At 36.8% G+C, this 16,187-nt stretch overlaps 2 protein-coding genes across 4 annotated transcripts; one reads left to right on the top strand and one right to left on the bottom strand.

Moving 5' to 3' along the window:
• The first annotated feature begins 1,797 nt into the window (after window positions 1–1,797).
• LOC116026641 lies at window positions 1,798–5,459 on the top strand. Of its 3 annotated transcripts, none has more exons than XR_004099867.1 (8): window positions 1,798–2,160; window positions 2,502–2,567; window positions 2,645–2,698; window positions 2,772–2,804; window positions 2,886–2,968; window positions 4,242–4,471; window positions 4,717–4,781; window positions 4,870–4,912. XR_004099867.1 is itself a non-coding variant. In XM_031267973.1 (8 exons), the coding sequence occupies exons 1-8, from the start codon at window positions 1,890–1,892 to the stop codon at window positions 5,095–5,097; spliced, it is 723 nt and encodes a 240-aa protein (XP_031123833.1). In that variant the 5' UTR covers window positions 1,798–1,889; the 3' UTR covers window positions 5,098–5,459. The 3 variants fall into 3 exon arrangements, 2 of the variants coding, with proteins under 2 accessions (XP_031123833.1, XP_031123834.1); XM_031267973.1 differs by lacking the exon at window positions 4,242–4,471 and adding an exon at window positions 5,002–5,459 and having other exon boundaries at window positions 4,870–4,924; XM_031267974.1 differs by lacking the exons at window positions 4,717–4,781; window positions 4,870–4,912 and having other exon boundaries at window positions 4,242–4,472.
• A 1,193-nt stretch (window positions 5,460–6,652) lies between these two features.
• On the bottom strand, window positions 6,653–7,770 carry LOC116027669. The gene is made up of 2 exons (XM_031269380.1): window positions 7,555–7,770; window positions 6,653–7,443 (listed from the first exon to the last, which is right to left on the bottom strand). Exons 1-2 carry the CDS (start codon window positions 7,612–7,614, stop codon window positions 6,862–6,864), a joined length of 642 nt encoding a protein of 213 aa, XP_031125240.1. The 5' UTR covers window positions 7,615–7,770; the 3' UTR covers window positions 6,653–6,861.
• Window positions 7,771–16,187: the final 8,417 nt, after the last annotated feature.

The raw sequence follows: 16,187 nt of genomic DNA, 5'->3' as shown, positions 1-16,187 counted from the left end.
ATTAAATTAGGATCAACGACATTTTTTTTTTGCAAATTGCAGAAAAAATTCTACTCCAACCTTATATTCATAAGATAATCTATCTTTTGACATCCATTCTTTGTCCATTTTTTATATTTATACATCAATGCTACAACATAAAAAGGGCATGCCCTGCCTCCCTGAAGACATTCTGGTATGATCATTATAACACCCTAGCTTGGTAGCTTGTGGTCCAGACCTCCAATATTATTCATAGTCCACTGTTTGGGTTATAGCTTGTATTATTTATTCTTTGGGCCAGTATCTCAGGCTTTGTATGTACCATTTTGGGCATCACGCTTCAAGCAATAATACTACTATTTTCATACCCCCGTTCTGTACTTCCATACACGATTTTTAGTGTACCTGGTCCCAACAAAACCATCATTGGTGTTGTATGTGGGGAACACTACAAAAGCACACTTTATTAGTTTCTACCCTTTCCCTATGCAATCAAACCCGAGATACACCAAAATGCCTGAGAAACAAAACGAATATTCCCTAGACTCGCAAGAACGCCTTAGCTGATAATGTGGGGGTCAAATCAGTTCGTGAGGGTTGGTTTTTCACCTTAAAGACACGAGAGGTCTAACATATACTATAGCCATCGGAGGATAAGTTACTGTCGGCAGAACCAACCGAGGTCACCCGGAGGGCAGACCTAGCGTTTAACCCTTAGCCCGTGAAATAGCTAATGTCATTAGCAGACGGTCTACCCAACAACAAAGGGGAATGCATCCCGACCCCACTCTAGTTGGTGGGACCAACCAGGTCCCCGGGGGTTGGACTTAGCTTCCAACCCATAACCCATGAGATAACCAATGTCATTAGCGAAGGATCTACCCAACAGTAAAGGGGAATGGATCCCGACCCTATCCAGCCACTGACAATCAATCTAAATACCCTAGCGAATCCTCCCCCGACCTAACTTGGCACTCCTAAAGCTAGGAGGAGGGTGCCACATAGGGAAGGGAAAATGATCCAAGTAGGGAGATCTGAAGTCGCAAACAGGTCAAAATGAGGAAACCTATCAAGGAGGGAACCTGAAACCGTTAACAAGGACACAATCGATGAGAATATCAACCGTACCCAAACTATTAAGGGCTCGCAAGCTAGGTAGGCAGCTTGCATACCGGATGCACCACTACAGGAGATAAAGACTCAAGAACCTTCTTACGCGACTTTGCAAATAAGGAAATGAGAAGTAAGAGCTAATCCCCCCATCTCAACACACACACACACATAAAAAGCTAAACAACGACGCATACATATATGCATACGCAAACCCTATATAATTTTAGATATCTGGGCGGGTCAGATATATATTTATATACCCCCACCTGAATTAAGAAAATCAAGATAAAATTGGCCTGAGTTGGATATCACCATGTCGGGTTCGGATATCCACATCTTGTATGTTATCGATTTCGGGTTGGTAACAAAAAAGAAACAGGTGGGTCGGATTGTGCACAATCCTAATAAAAAATAAATACTACAGAGTAATAAGCATGTTTTTTGTTTTTTGTTTTTTGTTTTTTTTTTGCTTTTTTTTGTTTTTTGGTTTTTTATTTCCATCATTTTGTTAATGGAAAAAGAAAAATGATAAAACGGTAAAAAAAAAAGGAAATTGAAAAATGGAAAACAAGATATGCCCTTTGGATTTTTTTGTTTTGTTTTTGTTTTTCTTGTTTTTGTTTTGTTTTGTTTGTTTGTTTGTTTTTTTTTTTTTTCATAAGAGCCCATGATGTTTACAGATTTCTCCAAGAGCCGCAAAAAGCCAAAAACTACATTTTGTTGAATTGTTTGTAAAACGCAACAGTCGTCTTCAGCCCAACCAAGGGTTTTGACGCTAGAATCTCGAATCAGAAATGGCAGCAATTAGAAACACTACGAGATTGATTTCAGGAACTGTGCGCTATTGTCTCACTGAGTCTTCAGCTTCGTCAGTGGCGAGGAACGTTAGCCGGTCTGGCGCACGTGCTATTAGCTCTTTTCCGGCTCGTTGCGCTGCGGCGTCAGATGCGAGCCACCTCGAGAAGAAGATGCCGCGACGGCGGCTTGGGCCGGTTTACAAGTTCCTTCTCCAAGAGGAAGGGGAATCCTTTGCGAATAAAGAAAATATTCCTAAGATCGCTCTAAGTACTCCATCTATTTCAATCTCGCTCTCCTTATTCATCTCTACATTGCTTTTTAAAATTTCAGTTCTGTTGAGTTTTGTTAATAATAATATTTATGCATACAAGTTTACATTTTAAAATGTGTTTGAGTTTTTGGATGTAATTTTCAGGATTTTGCGAAGAAAGGGTTTTAGCATATTATGGGGTTTTAAGATCTTTTTTCTAAATTGTGCTTAATTTACAGTTTTCTTGACTTTACTATTTGATAGCAATCAATTGATGAATACTTTTTGTTTTGTTGAAATGGAAAGGATTGATGCTTTGAATTTCCAAATGCTAATTCAACATTATTTGTACATTCAGAGCATGTTTCTGTGAGCTTTACAGGACAAGGTGAATCCACTAGCAAGGTTCAAACTACCGCAGAAGGTGATATTACTTCTCTGGAAAAGAAAACTGGCTAATGAAAGTTTACATTCCCCTAATAAAATTGCTTTCAATTGCAGCTAGCACCAAGCCTCATAAAAAGGGTGGGAAACAGAATCAAAATGCAAGCGCAGGTTGTTTGACTCATTAACCAAATTGTGCAATGGTGATTTAGGATACATCTAATGAATTTGGTGTCTTTTGCAGCAAACAAGGCTCGCATAAGGAGTATTAACACAGGTCTACATGTTTTCTAAACTCTACATAACAACATATATCTTCAATTTCTCATATAGTAAAGGCGTTGGTATGTGTTTTCAGCTGGCACCAAGGTTATTATGAGGTTAGATGTCCAAAATGCAGATTGGTTGAGTGAAAGAGTCAGGGAGAGGATCATGCTAATGGTTAGTTTGTTATATTTAATTCCATGCTTTATCTATCATGTCAATGTAGCATGTCTTGCTTTATCTATCCTTTTTTTTTTTTTTTGCTCTTGCCTGTTTAGTTCAGTGATATTTATTTATCAGTATCAAACATTTAGGAAATCAGTGTTGTGCAATTACAAGTGTAGTTTTTCCCCTCAATTCACAAGCACAATCAAGTGTAGTGGTATCTCATGTGTATGATCTTCACCTTCAAGCTCGTCTATAATGAACAAGAACTGTTTTCTTTGATGTAGGCTGTTCAAATACTCTAAAATAGAGCTCATTAACTTAGAGTGCATGTACCTCCTACGAGCTCTTGGACGTGATTTCTTCTTAGGGTATCTGACAGTATTACCATATGTTAATACACAGTATAGCTAATTATGATCATCATTTTAACAATTCTACTACTTGTAATAAAATTGTAGTGTATTTTTTATCCAACTCTTCTTGCTCTCTCCCTGTGTGTTTTTTTCTCTATTGTTGCCAGTCTCAGTCAACCTATGCCTGTCTAAGACTGCAGCCAGTAACCATTGATCTAGTGGTTAAATGACACTTAAGTAGTGTTGCAAAAATCGGCCTAGGTGCTAGGTGCCCCTAGGCCGATGCATATTCTGATGTAGACGCCCATTCAGGAGGCCGTTCGACTAGTCGGCCGAGTTGACCGACTAGTTAGACAAGCTGACTGACCAGTCTGCCTATGTTGGAGTTCGCATCCTCGCAGTCGCCCATCGCTCGGTTGCCTATCATAGTCGTAGCTCGCCGCCTCACCCTTAGCCTTTGTAGAGCCCCTTGCCTTGTTGGACGGCTGGATTTCCTTTGTGCATCAAAGCTCATTGTTGCAGCTCACTATAGCCGCTTGGAAGTCATCTACTCATCGCCGTTGCTGAAGTTGAAGAGAGATGGAATTAGGGTCTTTTAGTCTTTGGAGTGTTTGGGCTTGGGCTGAAATTTTAAGATTTGGGATAGACTTTTAAATTTTGGGCTAGGGTTTGGATTTTAATGCTTTCTTTTTTTTAAAAAATCAAATGTAATAATATTTTTTATTAAGGAACTGAGGCGCCTGCCCTAGGCCCATTCACCACCTGATGAGCGCCTAGCGCCTTTTACAACCATGCACTTAAGTGCTGGGCTGAGCTCTTAGTTATCATTTCATATCATACAATATAGTGATGTGATCAAGAGTTGGTAAAAAACATACTTATCAATACAAAAGAGTATGTACTCTAAAGTTATGCCTCCATATATACAGCAGGTTTGCATAACTTGTTCATATCACAAGAGCATGGAGGTGAAGGAGCCTGTGCATGACCCTGAACTTGATGCATCCTTACCCCCATGATTTGTGGTGCTTTATGTAATTACTGTCCTCATCCAGTTGTCATTGGGCTATGCTCCAGAAAATAACAAGATTATAAGAAAGCTCATTACTGGGAATCTTTTGACAAAGCTTGCTCTTTAGAGCAATCATAATTCATAACGGTACGCATTTTTTCAGTGATTGGGTGACATGCTGTCTCATCTTTTCCTAGTCTAGGTTATAAGTGGTTTTAATTCCTACTTCACAGGTTGAGGTGTTGAACAGATTACTACTGTTTTTATTGTCTTTGCAAACATAAATGTTGCTTATTTTCGTTTTTCAGTCTTTGCAAAACATAAATGTTGCTTATTTTCGTTTTTCAGTCTTTTGCCCCTTGAAGTATGATTCTTTATAATGGTGTCAACAGGAAAAAGATAGGATCAATAGAGATGGGAAGCTTGAGCTCACTTCATCAAAGACTAGAAAACAGGAGTTAGAACCTGCCCTCTTCTGATTACTTTGTTACTCTCCTTTTTCCGCTTGTCCAAGATGTAACTTCATTGTACATATAATTCTCCAGGAATAACTACGAAGAGGTTGTTACGAAGATGAACAAACTACTAGAAAAATTTCAGGTAAAACAACACCCTATATGTCCAATAGCTCTTCTTGAGAAGGCTATTACTAATTTCCATTTTCTGCTATGAATTAGGCTATTATTAATGCTGCTTCGTATGCACCACTACCTACTCCAAAGAAGGTGGTGGAAAAGATTGCCAACTTCCGGGCTGAGAGAGCAGACTGCTGAAGTGCACCGGAGAAATATGTTTCTGCGTTTTGATGTGGGAATATATAGATGACAAGCTAATATTATTGTAGGGTATACCTTTTTACGGCCTCAAGTTTACTGCATTGTGGAAATTGGCACAGCATTTGGTTTTGAACTCGTGAATTTCAGGGTTTTGATAAGCCCCAATTTTCAACTGATATACCAAGTTGATTTTATTGGGTTGGACAAGAATATGGTCTGTTCACTTCTGCCAACATATGGTTTTGCTTTGGATAATTGTTTTTGCAGAAAATAAGTCCTTTTCTTTTGACTCTTTCTTCTATTGGTACATAAAATTTTGGATACACAGATGTTCTTAAAACGTCTTTCTTCTATTGGTACTATTTTTAGTAATAGGAAGTTAGGAACTTGTCTTTCACGAGGAGCAATGTCATTCATATGCACAATCTTCTAACAAATCCAAGTATACTAATATCTTACATCCCAAGATTTTCTTCATTGCATCAAATTCCTTTTGCTTTGCATAATTTGTATAATAAATGTATTTTTTTTTTTTATATATTTCTTTTTAGCTACATCGTTTCCAAGATGAATAATGGGGGATAGAAACCCACTCTATTAGAATAGGCATAGACATCGACTCCCTGGTTAAAACATAGACCGGATGGTTCGCTGCTTATTTAACAAATGAAATGACAACGTTGTGAAAACAATTTAACATTTCGTTAATATCAACTAGAATGGGAACGAAAGAGGAGACTCCAGTGTTGGCTGTTAAAGCCTTTGACCACAAGTTGGGAATCGGTCTCTTAATAAAGGTTATCCACCCCCATCCTCTTCACCCAACTAAACACTTCCCTGATGGCTAACACTTCTACTTCTCTGGGGGGAACACACACCAACCCGAAAATACTATATGTACTCCCCATCTCTACTCTAAACTTTTACTCCCACACTTAAAATTTTGATCTAGACACTTTTACCTGGATCCACATGAAGAAAATAACATATCAAGATTTGGAAGTACATGTAGTAGAACTCCACGCTAGCCTAAGTAATTGAAACCGCTGCTACAAATTGCCCCATATCATCTGGAACAGCACAATGGTATGCAAGACATTAGTCTTCTTCTATTTGGAATTGTATGCAGTCTTAATAAAACTTTCAAGTATTCAATTGAAAAATTTATTTATACATAAATTTGTGTGATTTTATAACACTATCTTTATATAAAATTTTGGAAAAATGACAGTTTTCGTCCCTAAATTATAGGGTAATTGTAGAATTCGTTTTAAGTGTTGATCGTGCTAAATTTTCACCCCTAAGTTATCATTAGTATTGTACTTTTCGGCTTTTTATTAACTTCTCGTGCTCAGTTTTCGTCTTGAACTATATTAAAGTTACAAATTTAGTCCTTAATGTTTTGTTAGTAAATGGACGAAAAATGCAACGCCAATGATAACTTAGGAAAAAAAATGAACATAACCAACACTTAAAATGACGAATTTTACAATTATCGTATAACTTAAGAATAAAAATTGTAATTTTTCTCTAAAAAGTTTTTAGGCATAAATAAACACCTAAATTAATCTTTATAGTCCTTGATAGAAGTACTAATGTGTACCAAACTCTACCAACAAAACTGGAAAACAAGAAGTGCTTTCATTTTCTAAATCTATATACAGAAGTCAGAACTCTTGACTTATCAAACCAAAAACAAAAAAAAAAAAGAAAAAACTCATTTCATAGTTTGATCTAGTTAACTACTACCATGTAATCTATTCACCTCCGGATCACAAATTCTTCCCCAGATTCCTTATCAAAATGCCTAATCCATCTACTCTCCCCCTTTCCGCCGCCTCCGCCGGCGGCTCCGACGTGGGCTATATCTAGCCCCTTCCCCACCGGCAGAAGAACGGAGCGCACAATTCTTGATTTCCCGTCCAAAACGCTCCGCCACCGGAAATCCGAACCCTCCCGCGAGCAAACGTGGGTGCAAATGAGCACAGCCCCTCTGTGGCCGAGTTTCGCCACTCTCAAAATCCGAGCAAAGTCGCTCCTCCGGGAATCGACGACCAGGAAATCTATCCCTTCCAGCCCTTCCATCACCTCCTCCGCCTCCCCCACCAAGATCTCCGGCGAAACCCCCGCGCTCTGCATGGCCGCGCCGTACGCCTCCCTCGATTCTTGATCCGGGACCACGCACACGTGGCGCCCCCCCGCGTGGTGGCCCGCCACCGCTAGCCCGACGCTCGTCGCCGTCCCGCTCCCTTTTGACCACGTTTCCACGATCAGCTGCGCGTTCCACCCCGCCGCCATGGCCGATATCAGCTCCGCTACGCTCGATTCTTCATACAACTCGCACTGCACGCAACCCCAATCAACACAGATTGATTAATTAATTAAACCCCAAGAAAGGGTATATAGTCCACAAATTAAAAAGAATGAATCATTTTAATTTTCGCGATTTCTTACCGATTTCACAGTATCGATATAAGCCTTTGAGGCTTTCTCCGGCGACCAAACCAGCTTCATTATCTCCCCTTTCCCCTTCCGATTTCTTTGATACGGAGGCACTTGTTCTGCTTGCTTCAGTATTTCTTGGCGTGCAAGCCTTGCTTTTCTTGTACTAGAAGATAAATATTCTCAGAGAGAGAGAGAGAGAGAGGGGGGGAGAGAGGAAATATTTTTGGGCACAGGAAGACGAATCAAGATTGGCCTTTTTAAATGAGAAAGAAGTCTCAACAGATCAGAAAAAAGCAAAATTGTCATTTTTCTCACTAAAATGAGTTAATTTTAAATTTAATGCTAGAAAAAGAAAACATTTTAATTCCATAAATTGCTTTTGGATTGACCGTTTTCACTACAAGTTTAACAAAAAATGTGATATAAAAAAAATAAAATTTAATACAATAATAATGAGAATGAAAAATCAATTACTAACTCGGTGGTAGGAATATTGATTTTTTTAAAGAGAAAAGAGTCAAATAGACCCCTAAATTTTACTCGGAAAGTCAATGGTGCCCCTAAATTTTCAAAAGTTACAATTAAACTCATAAACATGTTATTTTGGTGCATTGAAGTTAAAAAATCAATTAATAACATACTATTACAGGTCACTAGGGTTTTGACCACCTTCTAACTCTCTCTGGTAACCTTCCAATCAACGGTAGTGACCTTCCGACCAACTCCGATGAGATTTTAAGACAAACATACACCAACGAACATCGTGTTTACCGGTCACTTTAATTTTTTCGTCAATTGCATTTCTATTATTATTCTAAATGAGTTGTTATAGGATTAAACTTTAGTGGTGGGAGTTTTAATTTTTGGGCTGAAAAAATATAGTACAACTTACAATTAATATTAGACAAGGTGGTGTATTACACGGAGTAACTTATGTTGGCATTATTATAAGAGTAATTATATTGAATATTTATTAAGAAAAGGATATGAGAATGCTGAGTTGGCGTTGACATTCATTCCTCCAGCGAAATCCAACGTGGTATTTTTCTCGTTTCTGTGGGTCTGCATTTTCTCATCCATCTGAAATCACCACAGACTCCTCCCCCACTCAGCTTTATTTTATAAATATAATTTAATACAACAAAATTGTTGTTTAATTAATTATTTTTTGGGTGGCCACTGACCTGTGACCGTTACCTAAATTTTGAAGCGGAAAACATTTGGTATCAATGGTTTTTCGTAGCTTTAATGATTACCGCCCCGCTATCCGGCCTCTTAATAAAATATCATACTCCCCAATCACCATCACATTTTATTTAACCTATTTTCTTCTTGGGCAAAAAATTGTGTAAGATCATTTTACGAATCTTTATTGGTAAGACATGTCAAGTTAAGATGAAAATATAATAATTATATCGAAAAACGTAATATTAATTCAGAATATAACATTTGTTGTTTGTTACTTATATATTTTGATTTAAAAGTATTACACTTTTCATAACAAACACTTTATTTCTGATCAGTATTACATTTTTCAATATAAGTATTACATTTTAATATTGATCTGATCGGTCTCTGAATAAGAATCCATGAGACAGTCTCACAGGAGAGTTACTCTTCTTCTTTAGTGTTGATGATGCCATGGCCCCCATGGACTATTTTATTAGGAAGATCTTGATCTAAGGGGGTTCATTTTTATTAGTGAGGTTTTGCCCAAAAAGAATAAAAGTCTTGGTGGGTTAGGAAGAAATGAAGCATATATGGTGACCCAAAAAGGAGGCAGTAGCCAAGGTTCAAAACCACAACTTATGGGATAACAACACACTTGCCAAACTACTCAATCCTTGTATATCAAAGGGTAAAAAGCCGTACTTATTCAGCTGAAGTGCTATGAAAATAAAGTAGTGGAGTGAAAATGAGATACGCACAGTGAATGGTGTAGTCGTGTAGATGGAGGACAACCTAGTCCACAAATTTGTCACTCTATGGAGGAGACTCATACACTATAAATAGGATGTCTTGCCTCTCATTAAGACATCATAGTCATAACCTTACATCTCTCCTGATGCAGTGGCTGTAGTCCTTAGTTCCTAGAGCAACACCAATGTTGGGGTTATAGTATTTATTATTTATTATTTGGCCAGGATGCCAGTTTGGGACATTATCTCGGATATTATAAGTTTTTTTTTGGACCTAACGTTCTGAGCAATAATACTATTATTTTTCTATACCATTTTATATTTCTATACCCGATTTATTATGGATTTAGTTCCGATAAAACCATCTGGTGTTCCCAAAAAATACATCCATTCTCTTAATTTAGACCTTGTGGTCTAGTGGCACCCGATTTACACTCCCACATGGAAGGGAGTGGTTCGAGCCTCAGTGGAGGCGACTGTTGACTCTTTATGTTTTAGTAGGTTGAGAAAGTAGTTATGAACATATACTACATTGTAACAGAGTCAATAGTACTAAAAAAAATGTGAATAGCATTTTTACTTTTATTTTTCCCCTAATATGATAATTTATTAGTGTTGATTGTTGAGTTTGGCTCAGATAAGTAGAGGAGACAGATGGAACATGTAGAGTAGATCGCTGAAAAGCCTTTTGCATCTAATATAAGATTTAGGACCAACAGTTCGGGTGGCACGGAAAATAATTGTGTATATATGTTATAGGACTTATATAAATAGTTCGCTTTCACTTGTATTGAATTCTACTATATATTATGTACAACATTTTTTTCATGCAATTATACTTCATCCATCTTTGTTCTCGTTTCTTACATTTATTGTTTGTTTGTTTTGGTGTAAATCAAATTAATACCGTTGTTACCTTTAATAGCTTGTAACTTTTTTTTTTTTTAATGTATTTGATTAGGTGAGTTCATTTACAATGATACATTTACAAAGAATATCATATCTTATTTTCTTAAAAATCGCACCAAATAGAACTGCCCATTATAATATGTTATGGATGGGAGTATTAAATTGAAGCCTCCTTAGTCTAGAAAATAAATTAATTTTTAACTAAACACATACACAAAATGCATTAAAAATATTTATTGTCTTATGAACACTAAATGACGTAGAAGTAATAAATAATTTAGCATTTCGCAATTTTATATAGTAGTATTTTTTAACAATAAAGTTATAAATATTGTTGAGTTTATATTGAATGAGAATATTTTTGTTGGGAGAAGAAGAAGAGAATATTTTTGTTTTCAATATAATAAGAAATTAATGTAAGGTGACGTTGGACGGTTGATCAAGCTCAAAGTGAGGTCAGATTGGCGACGACAAATTATTATGTACGTCATGGTCTATGCGGTGGGCAAATTATACCATGGACTGGTTTATCTTGCATTGTAGATCTTGATCTCAAAATAATCTTCAAATTTTGTATCTGTGGTTAACACATTTTGTACAATTGTACCTGTAGTTGACAATTTCTGTATATGTAACTATCATATTATGTATAAGTAATTATTCTGTATATGTAGTTGACATATTCTGTACCTGTAGTTGACAATTTCTGTACCTGTGGCTATCATATGATCTGTTTGTTTACATATACAGAAACATTTAACTGTAGGTACATGCATAATGTGTTAACTGAAGGTACATAATTTGAACCCTGATTCAGGGTACAACAATTCCCATACAGTGTTGTGTGGACTTTTTAATGTACTTTTTCTGAATACAAGGTACATTTTTAATATATTAAAAGTGTTGGAATTCTCATTCAAGTAGGAGTAGTTTTCCTCTAGCCTTTTGTCCCACATTGTTTTCATTGGAAACTTTTTCCCTCATTTTTAATACCACTTTCTTTGAAGCATTTGAAATATTATGGAGGAAAAGGAAATGGGGAACCCCACATGCCCGTTCGGTTTGCGTTCAAAGTGTGGTGTGTTAATTTTTACGCCCCCTTTATTTAATTTTTGAGATTTCAACTAATTTTTCCCATCCAAAATTAAAGTTGTGGAGTCCAAATTGATCTCTCAAATTTGTGGTCTACACTAACATGTTTGTTAGTCGGTTTCGTGTCTTTTGCATATTCTTGTGGGTGGTATTGGGAAGGTAGTTATTTCAGAAGCTATAAATACCTGCTTTGCCAGAGCTCTCAAAGCATCAATTCATTCCCTCTTCTATTCTTTCTCTCATTCTCCGTCTGAGCATATTCGTGTGTCTTAATTGTGAGAATTAATTCGCATCTTCTGTGTTTGACAGTCGAAAGTGACCGGTTCCCGGCAAATCGCTTTTAAGGCAATGTCTTGAACACGTCACAGGTCTTCTTCCTTCTTTTCCCAAACAAATCGACAAGCCTACATCAACGTAGAGTGATCTACGACATTTTATATATTCAATTCCTAACAGTTAAAAGCGATTTCCCGAAAGAAAATGTCGTCGTATCTTTCCAAGTCTACTACTGATTTGTTGAAAATTGAACCACTGAATGGTCTCAATTACCGTAGGTGGGCCGTCAAAATGCTCATCTATTATGAAGCCGTCGAGTTTGATTACATCATAACAGTTGATCCCCTTAATGACATGCATGAATTTGTACGAACCTGCTCCGCCAAAAGCTACCGATCTATCCCAAACGGCTGCTCAGATAACGATCCTAGACGCAACTTCAAATCTAAAGACTCTTGATCCGAAAACGCCAACTTCACGCTCACCTGATCAATCACAGAGTGATCGTTCTAAACATGAACGAGTCAACAAGACGGTTCGAGGTATTCTCCTACACTTCATGTCAGATGTCCTGCTAGAACAATATGCTGGTTACAAGTTCGCGAAGCAAAATTGGGACTTGCTGCGAAGGAAGTATGGAGCGGATGATACAGGCCGCAGGAAGTATGCAGTCGGACGCTGGCTCAACTTCTAGATGGTGGAAACAAAACCAATCATTGAATATGTTCACGAGTATGAAAACTTGGTTGCTGATCTGGTGTCAGAAGGAATTCCAGTAAGTAGCATGTTACAGACCTATGCACTAGTTGAAAAACTACCTGAATCATGGGTAGACTTCCAAAACAAGATGAAACACGAGTCCAATGATTACTCCTGGGAGCAACTGGTCAATCATCTTGATGCGAATCTGGTTGGCCCGATCTGTTCTTCACACTCTAATTTAAAAGGGAATTTTTTATAATGATTTATTAGGCTTGGTGTGATCAATTTGTAGGTTTAATTTAGATCGGGTAAAGGGTTGTTTTTGGATTTTGATGTATAGTGGTTTGCCATGCTCGACTGTAGAGCGATAAAAACCGGGATGACACCACAAGGCTTGTAACTTCCTTGATAAGTCAGGTTTGCCATGATCAACTCAATGGCCGAACTCATACCAAGTTCTAGAAAACATTCCATTTTCTAACTCAAAAATTCATCTCAATCTATATTTCATTAGGCATGCAATGGCCTTAAATAGCCATTACCAAGTTGATTACAACCACATGAATGAGATAATTATTAAATATAGGATAAACTAATTCTAACCAATAAGCTAAGATAAATATGAAAATTAATATAAGTCTAACAAACTAAATATAAAATTAATTTTAAGATAATTCCTAATTAATTAATAAAACTGATATTCCTAATTAAATAATAAAACTAATTCTAAAATATTTCAACAACCAATTTTATTGATTCCCGTGCCCACAACACATCTGAACATCGAGAAGGCTAGTCGCCTCAAGCAAAGGTTTGTTCTTTCCCTGAAAATTTAAAGGCTAATGCCATTGAAACTAGTGTGAAAGGTGATAGGTCAAAACTTGGAAATAGAGGCCAGAGCAAGAACTGAAAGAAATGGTTCAAAGTGAACAACAACGGTCGGTTCAAGAACAACAAAAGCAAGGGAAAGGTGGCGGATGCTTCGTCTGGGGAAAACATAGACACCGCGCAGCTCAGTGTTACCACCGAAAAGGAGCAAATGATCAGAAAGGCACTCAACAAGAGACAAGGAACTAGAAAAATCTGTTGGAGGATGTAGAGGTGGTGTCAACTATAGTGACCCTGGAGGCAAATGTTGTGCAAGGTTCTGAAGAGTGGATAGTTGACACTGAGCCTCCCATCATTTCTTCGCAAACATGATGTGCTTCAAGACTTTCCAGGCAATTGCTGAAGGCTATGGAGAGCAAGTTTTCATGGGAAATGATAATATGTCTGAGGTAAGAGGTGTAGGAATTGTAGAGATCAAACTCTGTTCTAGAAAGTATTTGTTTTTGAGTAGTGTGATGTATGTTCCCTCTCTGCGGAGAAATTTGGTCTTAGGGCCTTTGTTGGTTAGGGTTGGGATCAAACTAGTGTTTGAGTCTGAGCTCATGCTTATGACTCGTAGAGGGGAGTATTTAGGAAAGGGTTACCTGCGTGGGGGGCTGTTTGTTTTGCCTCTCATTCCTTTTACTTCCAATAACATTGAAACATTTATGAATAACCTTGTCAGTGGCTCTGACACTTCTACTTATATTGCTATCTCATTTGATGTTTGGCATGGTAGATTAGGATATGTCGGTTTCAAATGCATGAACAGGCTAAAAAAAATGAATATGTTGTCTAATCTGCAAAATGACTCACTTTCTCAATGTGAAATATGTGCTGAAGCAAAGTTTGCTAGAAAACCTTATTCTAATGTGAAACATCACTCTACATGTGTCTTAGAATTGATTCACACTGATATAGCTGATTTAAAAAATACTGAAACTAGAGGTAGAAAACGATATTACATTTCCTTTATAGGTGATTTTACTCGGTTTTGCAAAATATATCTGCTAAGAACAAAAGACAAAGCAGAATTAAAGTTTGTGATTTTTAAAACTGAAGTAGAAAATCAGCTAAATCAGAGAATCAAAAGACTCCGGTTTGACAGGGGGTGGTGAATATGAATCTATGTCTCTTAAATTCTTTTGTGAGAAATCTGGAATTATTCGTGAAGTCACTGCACCTTACACCCCGCAGCAAAATGGCATAGTTGAGAGGAAAAATAGAACTCTCAAGGAGATGATTAACGCTCTTCTTATTAGCTCAGGTGCCCTAAACTCATTGTGGGGAGAAGCTGCTCTTACAGCCGATCATATTCTAAAAAGAGTACCTCATAAAGGGTATGATAAAACCCCATATGAGCTATGGAAGGATATGCCCCTAACTTGAAATACTTCAAGGTGTGGGGGTGCTTAACGAAGGTGGGTCTTCCCTCATTTAAAAGACCCAATCTTGGGTCCAAGACTTCAGATGCAGTACTTGTTGGATATGTAGAAAACAGTGGTGCATACATGTTTATGCACCTAGACAATAAGTTTATGTGCGAAGCTTGGGAAGCAGAATCCTTCGAACACATTTTTCCACTAAAGCAGTCTCCAAACAGCTCACAAAGGAGTGAGTTCTCGTTACCCCCTGCTTCTCAAATTGAGAATGAGCTTGATCAACAGAGGAGAAGTAAGAGGCAAAGAACTAAAACGACCTTTGGGTCAGATTTTATAACATACATAACAGAGTTGCATAACATAAATGAAATTTCTGATCAATTTGTATGTCAGCTAATCTTAGAAGAAGAGCCCAAGTCCTTCGAGGCGGCAATGCACTCATTTGATGTCGTCTTTTGGAAAGAAGCCTTACAAAGTTAATTAGACTCCATTAAGTCTAATCACACATGTGAATTGGTTGATCTGCCCAAAGGGGCTAAACCAATCAGATGCAAGTGGATTTTCAAAAGAAAATTGAGTTTAATTTTTTAAATATTTTCTTATAATTTTTAAATTTGACATTTTGCATATAATATTACTTTCAATATAGTTGCAAGATATATAAATTTTATGAGAAAAGCTACAATGTCAATTGGGACCATGCCTTTCGTCCAAAGTCAAAAGGAAAAAAAAAAGTATTGTTGATCTTGTATCTGGTACAAATTTAAAGTTTTCACAATTCGCTCTGAAGTGGAAGTAAGTAATTATGGGTATTGATCGAAACCTTAGAATTTTCTTAAATTTTATATATTAACTCTACACTAAATATTAAAAAATAAATTGTAAATAATTGAGTCAATCCTCATTGACCATACTCAATATATAAAATGGGAATGAGAGTATTTTTTAGGAAAAATGGTTAAATACACCCATGAACTTTATATGAGAAATTCATTAGGCCATTGAACTTTTAAAAGTTACAATTAAGCACATCAACATGTCATTTTAGTGCATTGAAACTCAAAAATTGGTTAGCGACCTGTAATAGCTGGTCATTAAGATTACGATGGAGGTCGCCGGAACTCTAATGCCTTGCTATTATAAGTTACTAACAAGTTTTTGGGCTCCCATGCACTAAAATAACATGTTGCTGTGCTAAATTACAACTTTTAAAAGTTTGAGGGCCTAATTAACTTCTCATATAAAGTTCGGGAGTCACTCACCTATGAGACATGATCAGTGAGATGAGTTCGGTCAATATGAAAATGTAATGCTTAAACTGAAAAATGTAATACTAATCAGGAATAAAGTGATTGTTATTTATGACGGAAAGTATAATATTTTTAAATCAAAATGTAAAAGTATTACATTTTTCTTCAAAAGTATTACGGAACACATTTTGTTTTATAAGTAACAAACAATTTATTCATAATTAATATTACATTTTTTTAGTATA

The sequence above is a fragment of the Ipomoea triloba genome, chromosome 8 (genome assembly GCF_003576645.1).
Source record: "Ipomoea triloba cultivar NCNSP0323 chromosome 8, ASM357664v1".
Lineage (NCBI taxonomy): Eukaryota > Viridiplantae > Streptophyta > Magnoliopsida > Solanales > Convolvulaceae > Ipomoea > Ipomoea triloba.
This window is presented reverse-complemented; position numbering and strand designations above follow the sequence as displayed.

Excerpts from the sequence above, each read along its gene's own strand:
- LOC116027669 (XM_031269380.1), bottom strand. The coding sequence starts at position 7,614 with ATGAAGCTGGTTTGGTCGCCGGAGAAAGCCTCAAAGGCTTATATCGAT. Across the intron at positions 7,444-7,554 it reads ATATCGATACTGTGAAATCG|TGCGAGTTGTATGAAGAATC; the intron begins GTAAGAAATCGC and ends GGTTGCGTGCAG.
- LOC116026641 (XM_031267973.1), top strand. The coding sequence starts at position 1,890 with ATGGCAGCAATTAGAAACACTACGAGATTGATTTCAGGAACTGTGCGC. Across the intron at positions 2,161-2,501 it reads TATTCCTAAGATCGCTCTAA|AGCATGTTTCTGTGAGCTTT; the intron begins GTACTCCATCTA and ends TTGTACATTCAG. Across the intron at positions 2,699-2,771 it reads GAATCAAAATGCAAGCGCAG|CAAACAAGGCTCGCATAAGG; the intron begins GTTGTTTGACTC and ends TGTCTTTTGCAG.